Below are 23811 nucleotides of genomic sequence, written 5' to 3'. Positions count from 1 at the left end.
GATGAGTTCGTGTGGTACACGGTCAAACGCTTTCTCTAGATCCAGAAAGGCAATGTAAAGAGGGCGATGCTTCTCACGGTGTTTCTCCATGAGTAACCGCGCAGCGTGTATTGCGTCAGTAATTCCGCAGTTCTTGACAAATCCGGCTTGATTCACGGTTATTTCAACGATATCGCGAATACGGTTGTCAAGAATGCGTTCAAAAATCTTCATGGAATGGGAAAGTAACCGGATCGGACGGTAATTTGAACATTCTGCTGGGCTACCTTTCTTTTTCCATATTGGAACAGTGGTACTTTCTTGCCAGTCAGATGGTGTTCTTCCTTCCTGAATAACCCGGTTAAAGAATTCACTGAGCCACAGTGTTGGGTCCCAGCTCTTCGCTTTCCAGAGCTCAGATGCGATGTCGTCAGGTCCTGTTGCTTTCCCCGATTTCATTTGTTTTATTGCCTCCTCGACTTCAGTTGCGCTGACTGGTGGAACTGCTCCAAATATCGGCAATGATTGTGGAAGTGGAGGATGAGCAAATTCTTCAGTTGAAATCTGCTCGAAGTATTCTCGCCATCTATCTGTTGCGGCTCGACGGTTGGTAAGCAAAGTACCGTTCTTTCCATAATTCTTCCACATTCGTAATGGTCGGCAATCGTATGAGTGAGATCGTTTCTTCTTTCTTCTCACCAAACCGCCACTATTTAATGCCCCGCGAACCAATGCGTTCCTCACTTTGTTTCATCGGTGGCTTAATTCGCAAGACGGCAATCAACAGCCGATTTTGAGGTGCGATGGTCTCATAGGGAACGACTTTGCAATCAGTGACAGTGGTATAATGTTGGCGTCTTATGAGAATATAGTCGATTTGCGTTTTATTGTTCCCACTATAAAATGTGGGAAGATGAGACAATCGTTTGATGAACCATGTATTCATAAGTACAAGGTCATGGGTGTCCGCAAAATCGATTATACGCTCGTCACCTTCATTGCGCGCTCCGAACCCCTTTCTCCCATGGCACCTGTTACCGTCTGCCTTTTCACCCACATGACCATTAAGGTCGCCGGCAATGATCATGTAATCGTCAGCAGGCACGTGACAAGTCTTTTCATCGAGAAGTTGCCACAAGGTATCTTTCTCGGCATCAGGTCGGCCTGTATGTGGTGCATACGCGGTGAAGAAGTGAATAGTGCGATCAGCTGATATAATGGTGAGCTTCATCAGCCGATCATCAAATCGTTCGACTTCTTTAATGGCATCACGGAAACCCTCTGAGATGGCAATGCCAACACCATATTGAGTGTGTGGGTTACCAAAATAGAGAAGTTTGTAGCCATTTTTACCGCGTTCGCGTTCTATGTCGCAGCTTTTGAAACCAGACCATCGGGTTTCTTGCAGAGCGCAGATGTCAATGCACCTTTTCCGAAGGGCTCTTGCGAGTTCCTCCGTCTTTCCAGTTAGGGTACCAACATTTAGCGTGCAGACACGTAATTGTTTTGTTCATTGTGTGCGGACTAAATTGCTTACGTCCTGACGCCGTCCATGCGTCAAGAACCCTTGCCCATTTCTCGACAGGACCGGGGCCCGTCCTGCCGCGTCGACTGAGGTCGACGCCCTAGCATTTCTCCGAGGCCTGCGACTTAATCCGATCATCATCTTTGTAACGACGGGGCCTGTCACCAAGAGAGATCAGGTAGGATTTAGCATAGTAGAATAACTCCAACTATACTCTATTTATCTTTTTCCCTGATCTCAGCATTTTATTTTTGTTTTATCCTTACCGACACAAATTAAGTGACCCGTCCGCCGCAACGTCAACTAACGGTCATGGTATCGTTCATAAATTTCGTTGTTATATAAGACTACAGAATCATCCATCCTCATATAAGGGTGGCCAAAAATTTGTCGGAGGATACTTCTCTCGGACGCGGCCAAGAGTTCGAAATTTTTCTTGCTAAGAACCAAGTTTCTGAGGAATACATAAGAACTAGTAAAATCATTGTTTCGTACAGTAAGAGCTCGTACCCTATGATGAGACGTTGCGAGCGAAGTAGTTGTTGTAATCGTGGATTTTATCGTCATAACTGCTATCGGTTGTGATTTTCGACTCTAGATAGGAGAAATTGGCTACAATCTGAAAGTTGCAATCGCCCACCTTTTTTGTTCCCATTTGACTATTGCTATTGGATGCTGTTGGTTCTTTGGTTTTTGGTGCTGGTGTTGTCACCGTGTACTTCATCTTGCCTTCTTCAATGTTTAATCCAAGATCTCGCGCCACCTGCTCGTTCTGGATGAAAGTAGACTGTTCATCTGGTGTTCTTTCCATAATGTCAAATCGTCAGCATAGGCCAGTAGTTGGGTGGATTTGAAGAAGGTAGTGCCTATCGTATTTACATCAGAATCCCGAATCACTTTTTGCAAGGCCAGTTTAAAGAGTTCTGCTACTTTATCTGGTCTTGTGCATTGATCCGGGCCAGCCCAGTCAGTCTTAATAATTCAGTCGAGATACCGAATTCTCTCATGGTTGTTTACAGCTTTATCTTGGCTATGCTCTCATAGGCGGCCTTAAAGCCAATGAAAATATGGTGCAATTGATTTCCGTAGAGGGAAAATTTGATCTGTTACTGATTTGCCTGGAGTAAAGCCTCTTTGGTAAGGGCTGATGATGTTCTGAGCGAATGAGACTATCCGGTCTAGTAAGATAGCGGAGATGATGGTACTCAATAACGTGATACCTCTATAATTGCTGCACTGCGTGATATCCCCATTTTTATGTGTGAGGCAGATAATGCCAGTTGCTAGTCGCCAGGCATTGATTCGCTGCCCCACACCTTGAGCATAAGTCGATAAACTGCTTGGTACAGTTGGTTTCCTCTATATTTAATCAATTCGCCTGTGGTACCTGTCGACTTATGGCTTTTAAGCCGATGAATTGGAAGTGACAGCATTTGTCCACCTCTTCATTTGGCGGGATCTCCAACTCGCTGATATTTTGTTTGTTGAGAAATTCGTTAAAGTACTCAATACATCACTAATATACCAATATAGTATGGTATGGAAATCGGATTTCCTTCTTTGTCTTAGCCGGGTGAGCATTGAGATGTGTAAGGCTTCAACCTGCTGAATCATTGTTAAAATGTCCGTACATAGTGCGATTGATCCCTATACTTTTTGAGTTCACAGACCTGATGGTTCACCCAGGCTTCCTTTTCCTGTCTGTGAAGTCATTTCTCCACTTGACGGAGTTCGTAATAAGTCTCTACGCGTGCCTTTGCTCTTTGGGAGTGCATCATTGCCCAGTATGTAGTATTCTTCCGTTTTGTTGATAGTTTACGTTCATTGCTGAACCAATTGCTCCAATTTGTTTTGCAACTAGGGCCAAGTATGTTTGTGGCTGTATCAATGATAAGGTGGGTGTGAAGATCATTTGTTGATGCTTCATCTCCAGAACCTCTGCTGGCTGTGGCTATTGTGGCATTGATGATGTGGGTAGATGCGTGTTTGCGCGCAGAACGCCGTGGCGATCGCAACATTGACGCTCTCACTGCTTCAATGTTCTCAGGTGATCTAACGGGCCGAGGGACTCCAGTTCTTCCTTTTGTCGCACTTGCAGTTTGTCTGAATGTAGTGACCCATGTAACAATTGATTTGCGGTCTGGGACGGGAACCAACGGGGCTAAATTAAAGCGATTCCGAAATGCACGCTGTGTTGCAATAACCGAGCATCCGCTTGAAAAGTAAACCTCAACGGCAAAGGCACGCTCCTCACTATTCCAACGCATAATGGCGACTGAACCGTGTCGGGACAAAACTTTACAGTATCCCCTCTTGAACGAGACCACTAGCGCTCCGCTATGACATCAACTAACTGAGTGGCGCGCATTTTAAAAAAGGACGTTATGCTGCCGCACCCTGTACCTCTGAGAATTTAGAATTTTCGTTTTTCCCGAATGCTCTTTCTACGTATTACAGTCCAGATACACTCACTGTTCACGCTACTGAAATTGATGAAGTGAAAATCAAACGAAGATCTAAATGCAGGAGAATTCAAAGGAGAAGCTAGCTCCGACACGAATACTGCTCCTCCTCTGCAGAAAGAGTTGCAATTAAAATATCAACAAAAACATTCAAACTGGAATTCTTTTTACAATAATTTTGACGTATTACTACGAATGATGTCCTCAGCTTTTATTTTATGCGTGCGGTGGGCCGCTCTCTCTAACAAAAGCACTGGGCTTTGGCACCTGTGGCCGCTACTAAACACCCCATTGCTTTGGTTCCTTTGAGGCTCAAATGTTCGTCAGTGTCGATGAATGCTGATTTTGTGCGTTCCGTCGAGACGTTGCCAGTTCCGTCCTCGAGCTACGTCTCTTTCGCGGTCGATTAAACTTTTAAGAGCCACAAATCGTTGGCCCCAACTTGACTTCTTTTATCGATGATGATGATCTCTGGGTATTCGAAATGTGATATATCTCCACTTGGCTTTGATTTGCGCTTCTGCACTGACATTATTTCTAGGTTCTGAGGATACTTTGGTGGCTGATAGACAGACCGCCAACGGCTGCTGACTACAGCTTTTAGCATATTTTCCGGTTTGCAGTTCCGTCTACGACTTTTTGTTTTCTGAGGTCCATCAGGCTAGGAAATCCGCTCCGATAATTAATCTGTATCTGTATCTGCGACGTGAGAATCGCATGGTAATATATGGCTAAATCCACATCGATACCACGGTTCCGCAGCGATAAGTGAAGATATTGAGTCTTTGACTTGACATTGGTTACGAGCAAGTGATTGGTGCGCTAATGGTTTCTGCTTGCCGCCACAAGTAGTCGTTGGATTCATTTCGTTAGAAATCAGTGAAATTGCACCTTCCTTCGCATTTGCGTGCAACAAATTGTTGTACTGTTATTGTGAGTCTTTTTCGTGGTTTCTTGTTGCCTATTTCGGCGATCCAAACATTTCGACAATGCATTGATTACGTTAACCGGCTCACTTATTCGCTCGACTCCCAACTTTCCAATTGGACCTGAAACAAGATGTGTGGTTGACTCGAATAATTTCTTCTAAATGAAAACCGTTCTTTGTTTATTGTAGTTGCATCTAAAAACCCCACGAAAGGAAATGACGATAGTTCTGCAAGCCGCCGCCTACTTGAGCAACGAATCGCTCAGTTGGAATCAGACGCTAAGGAACAAGACTACAAAGCCCAAAAGATACTCGCCAACGTTCAGGCCCGCTTCAACTCAGTTCAGTCGAAATATGAAACGCACATTGCCGATTTAGAAACTCAGGTCTTAAGGTATGTATTTGCATAGATTCCCAAAGAAGGGAGATATTATTAATAAATGAATTTATATTGACAGCTTGCAAGAAATCAATTCAAAGCTAAATGAGAAAATTGAAACTCAAATGAAACTGTTCAATAACCCATGCAAAGACGACAGTGGTTTTGCCAACCATTCGACCCAAACCGATGAATTGCCTGCGGAAGAACCAATTCATGTAAACCAGAAACGTAACACGTCCACACAAACCGACACAAGCCGACCGAATTCCAGTACATCCAGTAGACTTCCGTCCAAGAAGATACAAATGAATAAAATGTCCGTCTCACATTCCGATTCGACAATATCCGCTTACCACGCTGCCGCCAAAGAGGATGCCCATCTTCTAGCCACCATTCGTGGAATGCGAATTGATTTAGCCATTAAAGATAAAGCCATGCAAAGGCTCACTAGAGAATTGGAAGAATGCAAAAAGACGATTAAGAAGTTGCAAAAGGAGAAAGATTGTAAGTCTTGTGATAATTTAGTTGCTAGATATGACGATATGTACGTTCGTGCACGAGTATAAAACTCATTTTCATAATTATCATCGTATTTGCAGCTATGAAATTCGATAAGCCTTCAAGCGCCTCGTCCAGTTCTTCAATTAGTCGCAAACTTTATGATCCAAGCCAATTTGCCGAGCACTCAGCCGATAGCCAAGCACTTAAAGAAGCGTTTAGCAAGATTAAACTACTCGAAAACGATTATAAAGCTTTACACGATAAAAGATTGCAAGATGTAAGCACTCGAATCAATTTTATTCCTGTTATGCCCTTTCTCGGAGCGAGGATTTTAGCTTAGTCAGATTTTTCATTTGTATAATTTCACGACCTGTATGGCTTTCATATTTTTCACATTGTTTCATTATACGTAAATTTTGGGAGACAAATTCAGATAATTCCACATTTTATCTGAGTTCGAAGCTTCCTTCCGCGCGATTATCCATATACCTTCCGTGCTAAGCTAAAGTATCTCTCTTCATGCCTTTCTTCGTCTTTTCATTACAAATTCCATTGTCCAATTTATTTGCGCTGTTGGCTTATATTTTATGCTATTTTATAACATGGAATCCAATTTACAACATTTACCTAGTTGAAAACGCTTCAGGCTGCTCACGAACGCGAGTTGGCATCCTGCCAAGAAACTGTGCGAGTGCTTCAGCAACGTCTGGCCGAGCGCGATGAGGCCTTTGCCATACAGAAACGTCGTAAAGTTCCAATCGATTATTATGCATTGAAAGCAAAGGTAAGTTCAAGTTTATGATCTCTGATACGCGCTTTGATTAGTTTTCACAGTAGAAAAGGAACTAGGCAATCACAACTATGCGAAGATTGTTAATGGAAATTGTTGGATTTAGGTATTCTGTGCATGAATATGCGATAAACTAAGCGGACGAATGTTGATTCCGTTGGGGAGTATATGTCCTTCAAAAATATGTTGCAATGTGCATAGTCAACTGTTGCCATATAATTAAATCAGCAGAAACTGGATTTATTGCGTAATTCCATTTCAGATACGTATGTACTGTATTTATGGAAAGAATATCTCCGCTTTAAGATACCGAATGGAAAACGTAACGAATTCTTGTTTCATAGGCCATTGAGTCTTTAAATCGAAACATTTGATATATAATTTCCGCTAGTTTGATTTCTGTATTTCATAGCTTTATTATGGATGAAGTTCTTGCATAAAATGTACAAGTCACATGTCCTTGTACTTGTGGCTGTATTGATTAATAGTATGAAAATCCACAATTAACGGTTTTTTGTCAGGAGAAATATTTATTTCTTGGGCGCAGCACTGGACTAATAATAAAAAGAAATTGGTTTTGACGAATTACGAACTATGGGATTTGCATGAAAGAAGAAAAATTTTATCACTGCCTAAATTTGTTCATCATAATTTGGCTAGGGCTGTGTATATAATAGCTCCCGGTATTATGATTAAATTAAGATTAAGACTAAAGTACAGTAAATTCAAGGCATTCTACAGGAGAGATATACACTTTATATTTGCAGGTTCAAAATTTACTTAGTCTTCGGCTAATTTGATAGTCATTTTAATGTCTTCTTCCTCGGAGGCAGAAGAGAATATAGAGAAGACAGGATATTGTCAGATTTAGGTCATTAAATGGTAAATAACATAAATCACGTCAAACCAGTGATTAGGGAAATCAAGGACGAGCGATTTCATAAAAGTGGAAATGACGGAAAATGCAAATTTGTAGCTTTGACGGTGTTTCGTCGATAAAAGTTAGGTAAAATCAGTAAACTTAATGACATTTTTAACGAATAAAACTCTAATACACGTTATGGAGCCGTGAAATTAGAATAAAATAAATTATTTTGTGAATTCCACTTTGATTTGACCTGCCACCCTGTGAATTGGAGCTTAAGAATGCACTCAAAGTTTTCCCTGCTTGTGGTAAAATGATGGACTAAGAGGGATAGACATTTGTGGGCTAGCAACCTGCAAATAATGAAACTTTATTGCTACCGAAACGTCAACAACACCTTAGATAGGGACCGACCTTGATCTGTGACTATCGAAGCGGATTACGATTGGTTTCTGGAATGTGCGCAAGCTCCTTGACAACGGTAGCAAGGGTCCACAGTTTGCCCGCTTTCTCCAACTTGAGCCGGAATTTCAGCGATATAAATAAGATATTCTGGGCCTAAGCAAAGCAAGACGGTGGTTCTCTGGAGAATACTCCTCTCCCTGTTCCCACACTAATGGAAATGTGGTTTTGTACTGTAGAAAGTCCAGTGGAGGCAGACATGAATCTAGTGTCCGGTTGCAAGGTGTGCTCTCTTGACTGTATAATTCAGGACCAGCTAAGGAGCATTACAATTGTACAGTGCTATGCACCAACGGAAGCTTCCGATCTAATGGGGAAGGATATTTTCCGCGAGCAATTACACATAGTTTAGCAGATGCTTCCTAAAGAAGACATTGTGATCGTTATTGGTGATCCGAATGCTAAGGTGGACTTAGACAAGGCCTTACTCGGACATGTGACGGAGTCTTGGCGACCGCAACGATGATGATGGGAGTTTCGTGAATTTTTGCAACTTTTACTGCCTCGTCATTGGTGGCACATTATTCGAGCACAAAGCCTACCATAAGGACCGACATCGCACCAGCAATCAGATCGACCACTTCACGATCAGCAATAGATTCAGGAGTTGTCCCCTAAATATGCGTAACAAGAGAGGCGTTGACATCGACTTCGAAAGGAATCACCAGGTGATGGTCGCTCACGTTAGCTTGCGTGTTACATCCGGGACTTTTAGCAGGGAGCTGCCACTCCCCAAATTCCACATCAATCGCTTGTATGATACAGCTGTTGCTCGACAGTGGGAGAGCTGTGTTGTTGATCGGGCGGCAGATATTCATAGTAATCCGGCTGGGTATATTGACGAGCATTAGGCTGCCATCAAAATTGCTCTTTCTCGGGCGCTACACAGATCATCGGCCACGTCCCGAAGGGCCGTCATAAGATTTAGCTTATTGCGGAGCCGTAGAAGCGAATCGATTAATGGAAGGGGTTGAAGGCTCCATTGAACGGTGCTAGTGATGGCGGGGGTGACACGCTCCCACCGGGTGAAATACCAAGAAGTTCAGCGTAGTGTGCAGCGTAATAGGAGAGAATTTGCTTTTGCTTTGGTCTGGGAAGCGAAAAATGCCGCAGAACGTACTCATTTCAGAAGTGTATACCGCATTTCGAAAGAACTTGTATGTGGTTGCAAAACTTTCGATGGTCTTGTGAAGGGCGTTACCGTTCGACTATTCATCCACGATCGCGAGCTGCTGAAGAGGTGAAAAGTACATTTCATCACGGTTCTTAACCGTATCACATCCGGCGAGGATCCTCCTCTCGACGGGCTCCCCGCAGAGTTGTTTATCGCTTCACCTGTAGTTACTACAGATCTGCTACTTCCATACATACGGGAATCCTGGGAATCCGAGACCTTTGTCAAAGAAGGGGATGATCGTTAAGATTTGAAAGAAGAGCATTCATTTTGAGTGTAACAATTAGAGAGGTATCTGAATGCTCCCCTGTCGTCACAAAGACAACAGCCAAAATTATCCTGGAAAGCATCAAGGAATACTTTGAAAGCTTGATCGAGAGAGAGTAGGCTGGTTTTCCCTACGGGTCATTTTGGAACAGTGTACCTTTCGCCTGCTCTTCATCGATTTGGTTGAAACTTTTTGATAGCGTGAACGGGAGTGTATCTGGTGTCCTCCACGCAGGAGGGGCATTCCGGAGGAACTAATAATTATTATCAGAGAGGCATATCATCATCATCATTAACGGCGCAACAACCGGTATCCGGTCTAGGCCTGCCTTAATAAGGAACTCCAGACATCCCGGTTTTGCGCCGAGGTCCACCAATTCGATATCCCTAAAAGCTGTCTGGCGTCCTGGCCCACGCCATCGCTCCATCTTAGGCAGGGTCTGCCTCGTCTTCTTTTCCTACCATAGATATTGCCCTTATAGACTTTCCGGGTGGGATCATCTTCATCCATACGGATTAAGTGACCCGCCCACCGTAACCTATTGAGCCGGATTTTATCCACAACCGGACGGTCATGGTATCGCTCATAGATTTCGTCATTGTGTAGGCTACGGAATCGTCCATCCTCATGTAGGGGGCCAAAAATTCTTCGGAGGATTCTTCTCTCGAACGCGGCCAAGAGTTCGCAATTTTTCTTGCTAAGAACCCAAGTTTCCGAGGAATACATGAGGACTGGCAAGATCATAGTCTTGTACAGTAAGAGCTTTGACCCTATGGTGAGACGTTTCGAGCGGAACAGTCTTTGTAAGAGAGGCATATGATGGCGCAAAATGTCACGCTTTGAGGTCGAAAGCGGAGTCCGCGGTGTTTCTAACGGTTAAATTATTTGAAATAATTTGACTGTTTTTTTCTTTTTCGCTAGTGTTATTTATTATACTTGCATATACAGAAATTTCGTTAAGCACTTGTTCTCTTCGTCAGCTCCTAAATGCTTTTATTAAAAATGTATATACTATTCTAAATCTATACTACTATTCTAATTAATTCTAATTATCTTACTATATTACTTCTTTAGAATTTATTTCTATATCCGGAATGATTAGTTTGATTAGTTTTTTTTAAATAAAGGGGAATAGCAATTCCTTAGATCTGAATTTAATCTAGTGTCCGCTGACTGTTTGCTAATATATAGGCTTCCGTAAACGTCACGTTGATTAATTTTTCATAACTGTTTCAGTATTTGGCGATCGTCGGTGCTTATTTTATGGCCGCATTTTACCGTATGCTTAGCCATCATAGATTTTGTGGGTTTTCGGGAGTACTTGATAGCCATTTCTACCTCCCTCAAATGCTCCCTAAATCTAGTGGTTACCGGCCTCATCTTTTGTCTGATATAAATCTTTGAACATTTTGCGCAAGCGATTTTATAAATGCCGCTCTTTAACTTTACGGTGAGATTGATGTCAATTGTTGGCTGTAAATGTAGTGAAGTTACTCCATTCTTCGTGCGTGCTTCCGAATCCTCGTTTCTATAGTGGTGATTTCTACCCATTCTTCTTTGTAGTGTCTATAATATACTGTTTTTCAAACTCGAAATAACGGTATATGCAAATATGTTAAATAACACTAGCGGAGGAAGCCTGGTTTCTGCCGAAGGTGGCGCCGAACTGGATGTTGCCCCGACGTACTAACAACGCTAGATCTGCTTTTGATGCTTTTTCTAAAGTTGAGACTGTTCTGTACTAGTGATAATATTGGGGTGGTTTTCACCGTTAATGAAAAGCACCAAGCCTTCGTAAACACAACGTTCATTCCAGCCGCACAAACGACGAAGCTCATTAAAAACCAGCGCCGGTCTCTTCAGCCCCAGTCCCACTGGACCAAAATTTAGGTATTACTTCGCGGGGTGAGTTTGCCTTTAGACACTCACGATTCTCGTCCTTTCAGCTTTCCTCCTCTTTCCTTTCCTCATCAGCTTATTTTGCATTTTTACAATTGCGGAGGAAACTCTAAGCCAGTTTTCCTTTGACCTTAGCATTTCCGCAACTACGTGTACTCTCCGGGCTCACATTCCTTCTCGGCGCTTGGTTTAGGCTCCTTTTCTTCATCGCGAAGCTTGGGCAGTGCAGCATCACATGCTCTGCATCTTCCGATGTGTCACTGCATGTAGGACAATTTGGCAAATCACCCATCACAAAGCGTGGTAGATACTGTCTTTAGCAACTGCCATGTCCCGTGGAAACTGGACACAGGTGGCGCATAGAACAGTATGGATCGCACTACTCCGAATTCTACAGTGTTTCGGCCCATTCAGTAATATTCTTGCAAGTGCAGTAATGGTGATGGCTGCCTTTTGCCACTAATAGCCTAGATGCTCCTTAAAGCTCAGTTTGGTGTCAATTATCATTCCCAGGTACTTGATAGCCGGCTTAGAAACGACCATATATCCACCGACTTCCACCTTCACGGTGTATTTTTTCTAGGGTTTGTTATTAAGATCGCTTCCGTTTACCGCTCTTTATCACTCTTACTGTCTCCTTTGCGTAAGCCTCCACATTTTCTGGTTGTTTTGCTGTAACAATTATTGCCAGATCATCGGCAAAGCCTACAATCGTAGCTTCCTCTGGGACGGGAAGCATAATCACTCCACTATAAATGGAATTCTACAGCAAGGAACGCAGTACCGATTCCTGTGGCACCTCCGCTGTGGCGATGTACTCTTTGGGACCCTCATCTGACTTTTGGACAGGCTTCGAAGGTCGTAGCGAAAAGGTTGGACCTAGTCTTCACTACCATCGTGGCATCGCATGCTTTCGTCATTCATTGGATGATCTGGGTGGTTTTTCTATGGTCGTATCAATCATAGACATATCAGACTCAAGCGTAGAGAGCCTTCGCCATTCAATTCAGCAATCCACACAGCACTCTGTGGGAGCTCTTTCCAAGCTTGATTTGCCTTTGATCTCTATGCATATTGCCTGGTGGTCACTTTGAGTGTAGTCCTTACTAACTTGCCAAGTAATTCTTCTGATTGAAACGGCGCTTATGTATGTCAGGTTCACTGTAGTCCCCAGGCCCCTTCCCCTGAAAGTGTATGAGGTCCCAGCACTCGCGAGTACCATGTCTATCTCTGCGAATGTCTTAAGCAGAGCACGTCCTTTCACATTCGTTGTCCGGCTGCCCCATTCAAGAACACCCACATTAAAATCACTTGATATGATTGGCCAATTGCTTATATTCGTCAAGTGTAGCGCAGGGTTGAGCATAACGGCTGTATATGTGAAGGCTTATTCTCCGCAAGCCCATAGCACCGCTTGACCCTTCCACAACCATATTTTACTCTTACTGTTGATACCTAATAGGCGACCAGCCAGGTCTGCACAACTTAAGTAGAAGTAATGTCCTCAATGGTTGTAGAGGGCGATTAACCTTAAGGATGAGGATGAGGAGGAAAGAAAAATATGGTTTACTAGTTAACAAGTTTATTTCACCGTGCTAACCAATTCTCACGCTGAGCTTCTTAATTCTAACTTACGCTATATATACTTAAGAATCAATTCAATGTTCCCACGGATTTCAATAGCGACACACTTCAAATTGCACAAACAGTAAAAGATTACAATCAATCTACTAGCCAGTTCATGTTCCACAAATACGTTAAATAGCATAAAATAGCACAAATAATTTTCCATCAGTAAGTGACCTGTCCACAATATCGGCATGCGAATTACCTTGCCAATTCGCGTGCGATGTGGTGTTCAATTACATGTTTGGGTCTCGTGGGAGCATTGAGTGAGCTAATTAACAATTATATATGAAAAAATGATTTTACATTATGAAATGATTCATCTTGTACCTAAAAGGCCGAGCCCAAATGTTGCAATGCCCCATTGTTATCTTCAATGGTAGGGAATGTATTTATAGGGGGGCTGTCGAAGATAGTGTAACCTCAATGCAATTCATCCGATAGGCGCATCCATTCGTTCATTCTGGATTACGGATTTATTTAAAGAGGTTTACTCTCCCAAATCTCATTGGTGACAGAGGGATTTGTATCGTGACTGGATGTCGGATACCAGTCGACTTAGGTGTGAGTTAGTACCTGAGTGAAATTAGGGTAATAATCTCTGACGAGCGTAATGCTGACCGCATTGGCTCCTACAGTGCACTGTAGTATACCGTTACGGTCTTAAATGAATTGCTCTAACATACTTCAAGGCCCTGATCGAATATGGATTTTTGCACCAACGATTATTATTATTACTACCATTATATATTTCTAGCTGATCCGGTAGGTCATGTCAGGTCAGCCGCAACTTACGGTACGCACGTGGCCACATGCAAATCTGCGTTTGCTACTTAAATCGGGATTAACTTTGTACGCCGGGGATATATATATATGGTTGCTATTCACCCCTTGCGGAGTATAGTGCGTTAACCACATCTGCCCGCCATCGTCGGCTGTTCGCTGAAATGCGCTTAAACTCCCCTCAGAGCTTTTGAAGACTCTACTCCTTTTTCACTGTTTTGCGCCAAGCGTTCTTGGAGCGGAGTCGTCGGCCATCTTGGGAGGGTGGATTCCACTGCTTGGCGTAACCTGTGATGGAATTGACGCCCCTGGCTTATCCACTATGTAGCCTGTGCGCCGACCAAGTTCTTCGTTTGAAATAGTTTCAGGCCAGCATACTCCTATAATACCTCGCATATTGGTGTTAACGAAGGCTTGGAGCCTTTTAGTATCAGTACTCCCATATAGCAACACAGAAAGAATACTAGTACAGAACACTTTGATCCTCGTGTTGAAATATCTGCATTTCCAGATTTTAGACAAAGCAGAGAAACCAGATGTAGTTCTGTTGCTGTGCCGAGTGACATCTAATTCGGTGTCACCGTTGGCAGAAGCCACGCATCCTAGATATACAATTTTATCAACGCCTTCAATGCTATGCCTATTAATGCAGATAGGGAGAGTACAATGATCCGTCAGTTTTGTTGATGTTTATCTTCAGTTCAACTCTACTTCCCTCTCTCTTCAAATTCAGAGCTATTTCCATAACCCGGTGTGAGAAGGAAAGATCATCTCATCATCAAGGCAGCATAAAAAACGTCAACGATAACAAGAAGAAATAATATCGCTGACAAGATGCAACCCTGGCAGAGGAGATTTTACCTCGGTGAAGCACGCGACATTTTGCGCCATCATATGTCTTTCTAAAAATAGCTATTAGTTTCTCTGGAAAGCCTCTTCTGCATAGAGCGCGCTTACTCGAAATTGATGAAGAGTAGGTGCAGCGAAGATCCAAACTCCGCGCCCTATTCCAAAATGATCCCTGGGGGATTGTGTTGATCAATTTAGGACGATGAAGTAGTCTGCTTTCGGGCGATCAAGCCTTCAAGATGTTCTTTGATTCGTTCTAGAATTATTTCAGTTACTATCTTTACGATTGCAGGTAGCACGCAGATATCCCTCGAATTGTCACACTGGGAGCGGTTACTCTTAACGATCATCCTCTTTTCCATTCTCTGGCAAAGTTCACTGAAGGTGCTGTGATAAATAAAACTGCGGAGAGACCGTCAAACACAGCGGCTTAACTCCGTTTGAATGCATTGATGGTCCATATGATTTTTCTTCTACTTGGAGCAACAGTCCGTATCCACATGTCACGGTAACTAGCAATTTCGTTCCCAATATTGATAAAGTTGCAACCTGTATTGAGGTGTTCCTTCCACCTTGTGAACCTGTAGTGAAGTGTTTCTTCCACCTTGTGAATTGCTCATCATCGCGGATGAGGAGTCATAGTCTCATAGGACCATCGCAAGGCTCGGACCACTTGCAAGTCCTTTCGTGATGTGGTATCATTTGCTCTCCTGACCAGCGATAACAAATGCCCTTGGGTCACGCACACTATGCTGAACTTTCCTGGATTTTCCATGGTATCAGATTTTTGCATCACACCCACCATCAGTTGCAGCGGTCAATAGCTTGTGTTTATCGATGGGACATTCACCGAGAATGAGGAGGACAGGGTACACCTGCTTCTCAGAACTCATTTCCCGGGGTCCTACCCCTCGGCGGCAGGCGACAATAATCTGCCTGACACCCCAACAACGAATAAAAGGGGAAGGAAAGAGAGCTGGAAACTAGTAAAAGAGGTATGCTCAGAAGCTAGGCTAAGATGGGCAGTGGGAACCTTTCAACCAATGAAATCTCCTGGAGCAGATGGCATTTTCTCAGCACTTATCCAGAGAGGCCTAGGAATTATCTTAGAGTCTCTTCTGAGGGTGGTAAGGGGGAGCATAGCACTGGGTTACATACCAAGGGCATGGAGACGGGCAAAAGTGGTGTTTATTCCGAAGGCGGGTAAAAAGGATCCTTTTCACCCTAAATCTTTCAGACCAATCTGCCTAACATCGTTCGTACTCAAAACGGTGGAGAAGGTCATAGACAACTATATTAGAACTAACGTTCTAAAGCGTAATCCCTTACATCACTGTCAACACGCTTACCGGGCAGGAAGGTAAACTGAAACTGCTCTGTATCAGCTGACAGAGGTACTACGGGACGCCATAGAAACAAAAGAAATTGCACTGTGCGCGTTTTTGGATATCGAAGGAGCATTCGACAACACATCGCACACAGAGATACAGGATGCCCTGAGCCGCAAAGGAGTGGGAAACACCCTGGCACTCTGGATGGGCAAAATGCTAGAAAGCAGACAAATAGAGGTACAAACAGGTACAAATTCTATTATCATGAACACCACAGGGCGGAGTACTATCGCCGCTGATGTGGAGTATGGTAGTGGATGAACTCCTGGACGTGTTAACTAATACTGGAATACAAGTTCAGGGCTACGCGGACGACATTGTTCTAATCTGTAGGGGCAAATATGAAGATACCCTATGTGATAGAATTCAAACTGGATTAAGGGTTACTAGTGTCTGGTGCAGGAAGGTGGGACTGCGGATCAACCCAACCAAAACCACCATAGTACCATTCACTAGGAGGCGTAAGCTGGATCACCTGAAAGCCATAACATTACATGATATGGAGATGAAACGAGAAACAGAGGTCAAATACTTGGGAATCACGCTAGACCAAAAATTACTCTGGAAGACACATGTCGGAAACACTTGTCGGAAAGCCACGAGGGCTCTGATGACTTGCAGATCCATAGCAGGAAAAAAATGGGGTTGCAGCCCGAAGATACTACTTTGGATATATACTGCAATAGTAAGGCCAATGATTACCTATGGAGTGGTAATCTGGGCAGAAAGAACCGAACTCAGCACACAAGCCAGGGAATTACCTAAGCTCCAAAGGCTGGCTTGCGTGTGTATCAATGGGGCAATGAGGATATGCCCAACGGCATCCCTGGAGGTCCTTCTGGGATTAACTCCTCTCCATCTGCACATACAGATGCAGGCAAGGAGATCAATATTCAGGATAGCCGGTAGCATGAGTGAGGCGGGGAGCTGCCTAAATCGAAGGAAGATTGATATCCTTTCTAGGCGGTATCCCGAATTACTGATACCGAGGGACAACATGACAACGAGGTTTCACTTCGATAAAAGTTTGAAACACGTTGGAGTAACAAGGCAAACTGGGAGAGCGTGGCTGCGACATACGGCTTAAACCAGCAACTGATTACTTGGTTCACTGACGGATCCCTCACAGCAGAGGGAGCGGGTGCCGGTGTCATTGGTCCAAGGAAAATGTACTTTGAGCCAATGGGCAGGTACACTAGCATATTCCAGGCGGAAATTTGCGCCATAGACAAATGTGCCTCCTTTAATCTGCAAAGGAACTACAGGGGGCAGAACATAGCTATTCTCACCGATAGCCAAGCAGCGATCAAGGCACTTAGGTCCAACCAGGTGAACTCTAAACTGGTATGGGAATGCCTTGAGAGACTGAATACACTCGGCTCGTCCAACAAGGTCTGGATACTTTGGATTCCAGGTCATGCTGGGCTGGAAGGCAATGAGGCAGCGGATGAACTAGCCAAGAAGGGAGCAGGGATGCCTTTACACGGGCCAGAACCCTTCTGTGGAATCGGAAACGGTTTCATGGCTATGAATCTAAGAAACGAAGAGAAACGGTTGAGGGAACTATATTGGGCGGGCCTACCAGGGATGGAGCAGTCCAGGGTGCTTATTGGGGGATACGATCACCAAAAAGAACCTCCGAATCATAGTGGGAATTCTCACTGGTCATTGTCGGCTGAATTACCACCTAGGGAAGCTAGGGATATCTACGGACACTGCCTGCAGGTTCTGTGAGGAGGAGGACGAAACCTTTATGCACGTCCTGGGACAGTGTCCGGCACTTGTGCAAAGTAGGTCGATACATCGGGGAGAACACTTAATACCAGATGCAAAGCTGAAACTTCTGGAAGTGGGGAACATACTAAAGTTCCTAACGGTTACTGGCCTGCTTGAGATACTATGATCAACAGGTACACTATAACCAGTAAAAGGGGCACAATAGTTCTTCAAGGACGCGGTGCGACTTTCCCTTAACAGAATAATAATAATCGATTCATTTCTACAATTCCGCTGTCAGTCAGATCCTCTGACGCTCTTCCGGGGCACGGTCAACGATCTGTATAGCAGAGCATTTTGATGACAACCCAATGCTCATCAATATTCTCAGGCGGTTTATCTACTACTGATCGGTTGAAAATCGTCAATAACAACCCGGCGCCAGATTCGCGTCTGCGACCACTAGGCTTTCCAGAGTACAAAAGCACATTGTCTCAAGAGGGAGAATAGTACTCTCCAGAGTCCCATTATCTTACTTCGTAAAGCCTTAGAATGTCCAAATTATATCGTTGGAATTCCTGCTTGAGTTGGAGAATGTGAGCATTCTGGTATCCCTCGCTACCGTTGTCGACACATTCCAGAAACCAATCATAATCCGTTTTCAATAGATAAAAGTCGTAGTTGTAGTTACAAAAAGATATGGTACGCGTACGCACCGCCGCTTTAGAAATAATCGTTATCGATACTTGGTGATGATGTTGATTTCTTTTAACAATGTGGAGCAAACAATACTTGTCATCAGTCATAATGAATCGCTAAAGGAACTAGAATATCTAACCCCATAGAAGCCTTAACGGCTATTCCTGGATAGGTGCTGATTACGTCCAACGTTACGTTTATAGGTCGCTTCTATTATGCCAAGAATGTTTTTCGGATGATCTATTTTCACTCAGAACAAATATTTATCTTGCATTGAATCGACATTTAGCTAAGACAAACTTTTGTCTGTTTGATGTCTAACACAGCAATAGACATTTGTGTGATACAAGCGCAGATGCTTTTCTAATATCAAGATGTGGCAATGTGGTTTACCTTGCAATCGCCCATGATTGTTCCCCTGATTTTAAGTCAGGTACTCATTCACAACTCAGTGCTGAGCTGGTATCCGACATCCAGTTACGATACAAATCCCACTTCCACCAGTGAGATTTGAACGGCGACCTTCGGTACGAAAGCCTAGCGCTTTAACGACTGAGCCATATGAACACGCGCCAATAAGTAAACTCCTGCATAAAGCACAAATGAGACAGATCTCACATGAATTAGATCATTACAATCGAAATCATCGCCTTGATTACCGATTGCCAACTTCTTGATTATGTGTGTGCTCCTAGCCATAGATCCCCTAGACGATCCTTTCACCTAGATCTTGGTACAACCATAGGGTTGCATTTTGTCCGAAGGCGTTTTGCCCAGAGACGATGTTTTGTCCGAAAACATCATCTTGCTTGGTTTGATTTTGTATTTTGTCTACCATAGTCTCTAGTTTACTTGGAAACGGGTGTCAATCTCGGCAGAGTCCTTTTTGCCAAGACAAGACTAGTTGAAACTAAGGGTCACCTGGTACCACGAATTCAGCATAAAGATGCCCGCCAACAAATTCTGGTTTTTAGTTGTAAATTTTTCTATGTGAAAGTGAAAGTTTTCATAAGAATAACTATTTCATCACTGAATTTAGGCCGTCAAAAAAAGAATCGTACAAAGCTTTGGTAATTGGCCTGATTATATGAAATGAATTATCGAAAATCGCTCAGGTCATTAGAAATTAAGAAGTTTTCCCCGGACTATTAGAGTCTATGCATGCCATTTCTATTGAACACATCGTTTTGATTGCCTAGTATCCTTTCAATTAATTCACAATTATATCTCAACTAACCTACGCTTTTTTTCTATCCTTTCGAACACGATTCGCTTTTCAATTCTGAATATCGGTGCATTTTCTTTCCTTATAGATTAGTGATAAGAAAAATACTAAAGTCAAATCGGCCCGAAGATACATAATACGCGTTAATAATAGGACCTACACATTAAAAACGAACAAGAAAAATTGCAAAACTTAAAAAGTAGTTTTATTAGTTATTGAGAAAAAAATGAAATTTGTTTGTTAAGTTTTAATCCAAAGAAAGAATTGTAAATATGAAAAGAGAAAATGTTGTTATTGGCACACGTTTTTCATTGGACAAAACTTTGTGATAAAGCACTTCCTAAAGATCGAAAACCATGAGCTTTTGCAATTTAATCGCAGACATACTAACCAATCACGCTGAGTATATTATTCACGAGCAAACAGCACTCATTCTGGTCATACGGACTGCATAAATTCATATTTTTGTAAAGTCCTGATTCCGACATTGTTATAAGAGTTATTGTGCAATAAAACATCTTTCATAGGTTTCATCGCTAGAACGACGACATTCGGAGCGTGAACAGCGGCTTCATATGCTCGTCGAAGCTCTAAGCAAAGGACGACTGAATGGAGCCCTGGAAGAGATCTTACCAGACAATGATCAATAAGTATTATTAGCATTAAATTATGGATATACCTAGTAAGAGAACGTAGACGTGTTTACTACTACAGCTACCAAGTCCTATGATTGAATAACGATAATAATGATAAACGCTTCCGTGTTGGGAAGCTTCCAATATCCGTTTTATATTATGAATCGTAAAGTAAACAAAACAATACGCCATACAGGTATTTTAAAGAATTGACTATATTTTTGAAATGGAATCGAAAACCAAAGATATTTATTATTTAGGTTATTGCTGAGATTTTGAAGAAGTTTTGTTACTAGGTGTAAGGTCCTGCAACACAACCATATTTCCTTTTCCATCAGAAAATTACTTTTCCTATACTTTAACTCTTCCAATGGTGAAAAAGACAATATTAAATGTTCTACATAAATCTGGAATCAGTACTCGTCAATTAACACATGGTCTCCAATCGTACAATCTTCCTATTATGCCATATTCCAATGGCAACCGCATGAAATAAGACCAGCGGTAGTTACATGGATCAGTGTTCGTTTTTAGTATAATTTTTTCTATTCACTCGTTCGTGTATAATAATAATAATAATAATCTTTGGCGCAACAATCCATGTTGGATCAGGGCCTTGAAGTGTGTTAGAGCACTTCATTCAAGACCGTAACGGTACACTAGGAGGCAATGTGGTCAGCATTGCGCTCGCCCGAGATTATTACCCTGATTTGACTCAGGTACTCATTCACAGCTGAGTCGACTGGTATCCGACGTCAAATCACGATACAAATTCCACTGCCACCAGTGAGATTTGAACCGCGACCTTCCGCTACGACAGCCTTGCGCTCTAACCACTCAGCTATCCGGACACTCGTGTATAAGCTAATTTTAAATCTCGAAATTTAAAATAAAAAAAATATATTTGTTTGCCTTACAGATTACACTGCAAGACTAAATCTGTCGAACTGTGTGTTTGGAGTGAAGGAGGTAGAGTACTTAGGTTGTTTAATCGATCAAAATGGAACCAGTCCAATTCCAGCGCGAGTTGAAGCAATCAAAAGTCTTCGTTCAAGCTCGTGTCCTACAGTTAGTCCTTTAAAGCACAATCAATTGTTAGGTTGTTTAAATTCCGCGCAAGTTGAGAAATGAAGATACTGGGACAGTCCACTGTGAGAGCCAGTTCTTGCCCCTTCAAACTGACTCTTCCTAGTTTGTTGACGACTAAGTTTCGCTTTTTTTTATCAATTTCCTTTTATTTTCTCCTTCCTGCGGTTCGGAAGATCTAGATCTTTCTTGGGTCTTTCAGCAATCTTATGCCGTATGTCCTATCTTATAGTATCATAGTTAAATCATTTACTTTAAAGCTTTGCGGCACTGGTAATTCCAAAGTCGTTATGAACTTTCATTTTGAGTTTGTCATCTTCGCATTCCAAATTCCGTACTTTGTATGAGGGTTAACATAGGTACTACAGGAGCCGCTTTTGCTTCCTTAAAAGTTTATTTTTGAGATATACCAGCCGCTTGTTTCGTTTCAACGGCACGAATGCGTCCATAAATAACTCGATTTTGCAGTGTGTTTGTGAAGTGTGAAGAAAGGGTGTTTATTCCCTTCAATGATTATTTTTTGTTAACTCGTATTAGACTTTTGTTGTAGTCAAAATTTTGGTTGAAGTGGGATTATTGCGTTTAAGCAGAGTTTTTTTGGGGAAAGTTTCTAAAATTTTGGTTTTTGGTTGGCTGTTTTGAGTATGATAGGCGGAAGTTCCCCACGATTTACCTGCTCTGTTGAGCTCTTGAGTATAGCTATAGCTTTTCGTGCTGCTGCATTTACATCTGTTGATGTAAATGTATCTGATGAATCCGGCGGTCAATTATTCAGAAAGAAGGCTGTATTATTCGCATGAATTTCCGCATCCATTCAATTGTTTTCATTTGCTGATGCAATTGCTGCTCCAGCCTCTCATTCGTTGTCTTCAGCTGTATAATGTGGAATGTGTGGTGGAGGTTGATTTGACCGATTGAACTGAAAGAAGGAATCCACACATATAAAAACTTTAATCATTTTTCAAGAATAACAAGGAAATTAAACTGAAGTATTCATTGTACAACAAGTCCGCTCGCGCCAATCTTTGATGATGAAGTGAGTGGTGTGACGCATCAATGGAGGGAAGTCGGCCTCAAATCACTATAATGTTGATAGTGGATTCCTACAATAATTTGCTGTCCCAACAGCACCATCTTGTGAGTTTCGTGTTCTAGAAGCTCTCAATGAAATTCCAAGTTTAAAGAATCTTCTTCCACATCGAAATTGTTCTTAATAATTTGCTTTATCGATATACAATACAATAATTGTTAAGTTATTGGACGCGAATTCAGGACCATGGAAATAGTAATCACTTGTTCAATTTTCCAAATTTGACTGGGAAGACAAGACTGTACTTTCACTATGAACTTCATTTCACCCTTGCTGTGATGAGAATCAATACTCAACGCACTTTATGTCTGAAATATATAAGGATCAAAACTCGACTGACAATATTTATTCTAATTGAGAGCAAATTACAACTTTTAAAAAACATTTAAAAAATCGTGGAAAATATTCTATTTTCAATATTCAATAAATAATACTCGTTGCTTGACTCCTATTAGTATTTTGTCGGATAGCCCTTATTCTTAATAATGGCCGAACAACGACTCGGCAAACTGGCCACCTAGAGGGTAATGTTTTTCCAAATTCTTCAATATTTGTGAAAAGTTCAAACCAGTTTTTGGACTCTTTCGATTGCATGCATACAAGTTGCAGTTTTCCTCTCGGATATGAGGGAAAAAAATAACACTGTATTTGTTTGATTAGCCTTTATTTTCGTGTTAAGTTGTGGAGTTACAAAAACTTTCTTGGAGTCTACGTCCACCTCTTTATATACCTTTAAAAAACTAGAACATTGAAGAATCATCGACTTGCAAATATTTACAATCAATGCAATCTGAGCAAATGCTATTTTGACATCCCATGTTCAATATGTGGAACAACGAGCTAACGATCGCGAAGATGTAAGTTGTGGAATACCTTTACTGGGAAGTGTAAAGGTAATTGGTAAACGAAAGGGTGATAACTTGCATATATCGGCGTGAATTCGAACGCCTAGGGTTAAATCACATTTTCTAGAATGTTATTATATTTAATATGATCCACACACCCGTCCGTACAATAGGACCAATGCCACGCCACGTGTCATTACCTATGCTTCCATGCTTGCTTGATTGTTTTAATTGTATACCTGGGATCTAACTCCTTCTTTACTGGGTGGCAAACATAGCAACATTGGGTCGAAATATGTTAATCTTCGATTCATCACTCCAGAGCACTCTTTTCCAGAAAGACACGCGTTTCTCTAAGTGCTCTTTCCCAAATTCTGGAAATGTATGCTTTATTTGGAGGAGAGCGTCCATATCCAACTTTTTGCGGACGATTTCCTATAGTCCTCGCAATAATATTTATTATTGCCCGGTTTAGGAAATACTGCTAATAGAATATATGAACTTGTTACAAAAGGAGTGGCTATTCCCTGCAGACAAAAAAGTATGTCATCCTTAAGTGTAGTTTTTCTTTTCTTTTCGAATTTTCGATATTTCCCGTCTTAGAATACATTTGAGTTGCATTATAAACCAT

At 42.2% G+C, this 23811-nt stretch overlaps 1 protein-coding gene across 1 annotated transcript in view; it reads left to right on the top strand.

Annotated features, from left to right (window-relative positions):
* Positions 1–23811, top strand: part of LOC119658524 (centrosomal protein of 162 kDa) — a 352018-nt gene that overhangs the window by 291445 nt on the left and 36762 nt on the right. The window contains exons 3-8 of the mRNA XM_038066002.1: positions 5084–5288; positions 5353–5780; positions 5876–6054; positions 6409–6561; positions 20052–20174; positions 20239–20355. Coding sequence (XP_037921930.1) covers positions 5084–5288; positions 5353–5780; positions 5876–6054; positions 6409–6561; positions 20052–20174 — 1088 coding nt within the window. The 3' untranslated portion in view covers positions 20239–20355. The remainder of the gene's footprint in view (positions 1–5083; positions 5289–5352; positions 5781–5875; positions 6055–6408; positions 6562–20051; positions 20175–20238; positions 20356–23811) is intronic.

This window comes from Hermetia illucens, chromosome 5 (assembly GCF_905115235.1).
Source record: "Hermetia illucens chromosome 5, iHerIll2.2.curated.20191125, whole genome shotgun sequence".
NCBI classification, from domain to species: domain Eukaryota; kingdom Metazoa; phylum Arthropoda; class Insecta; order Diptera; family Stratiomyidae; genus Hermetia; species Hermetia illucens.
Note: the sequence above shows the minus strand (reverse complement) of the source record. Positions and strands in the feature narration are given on the sequence as shown.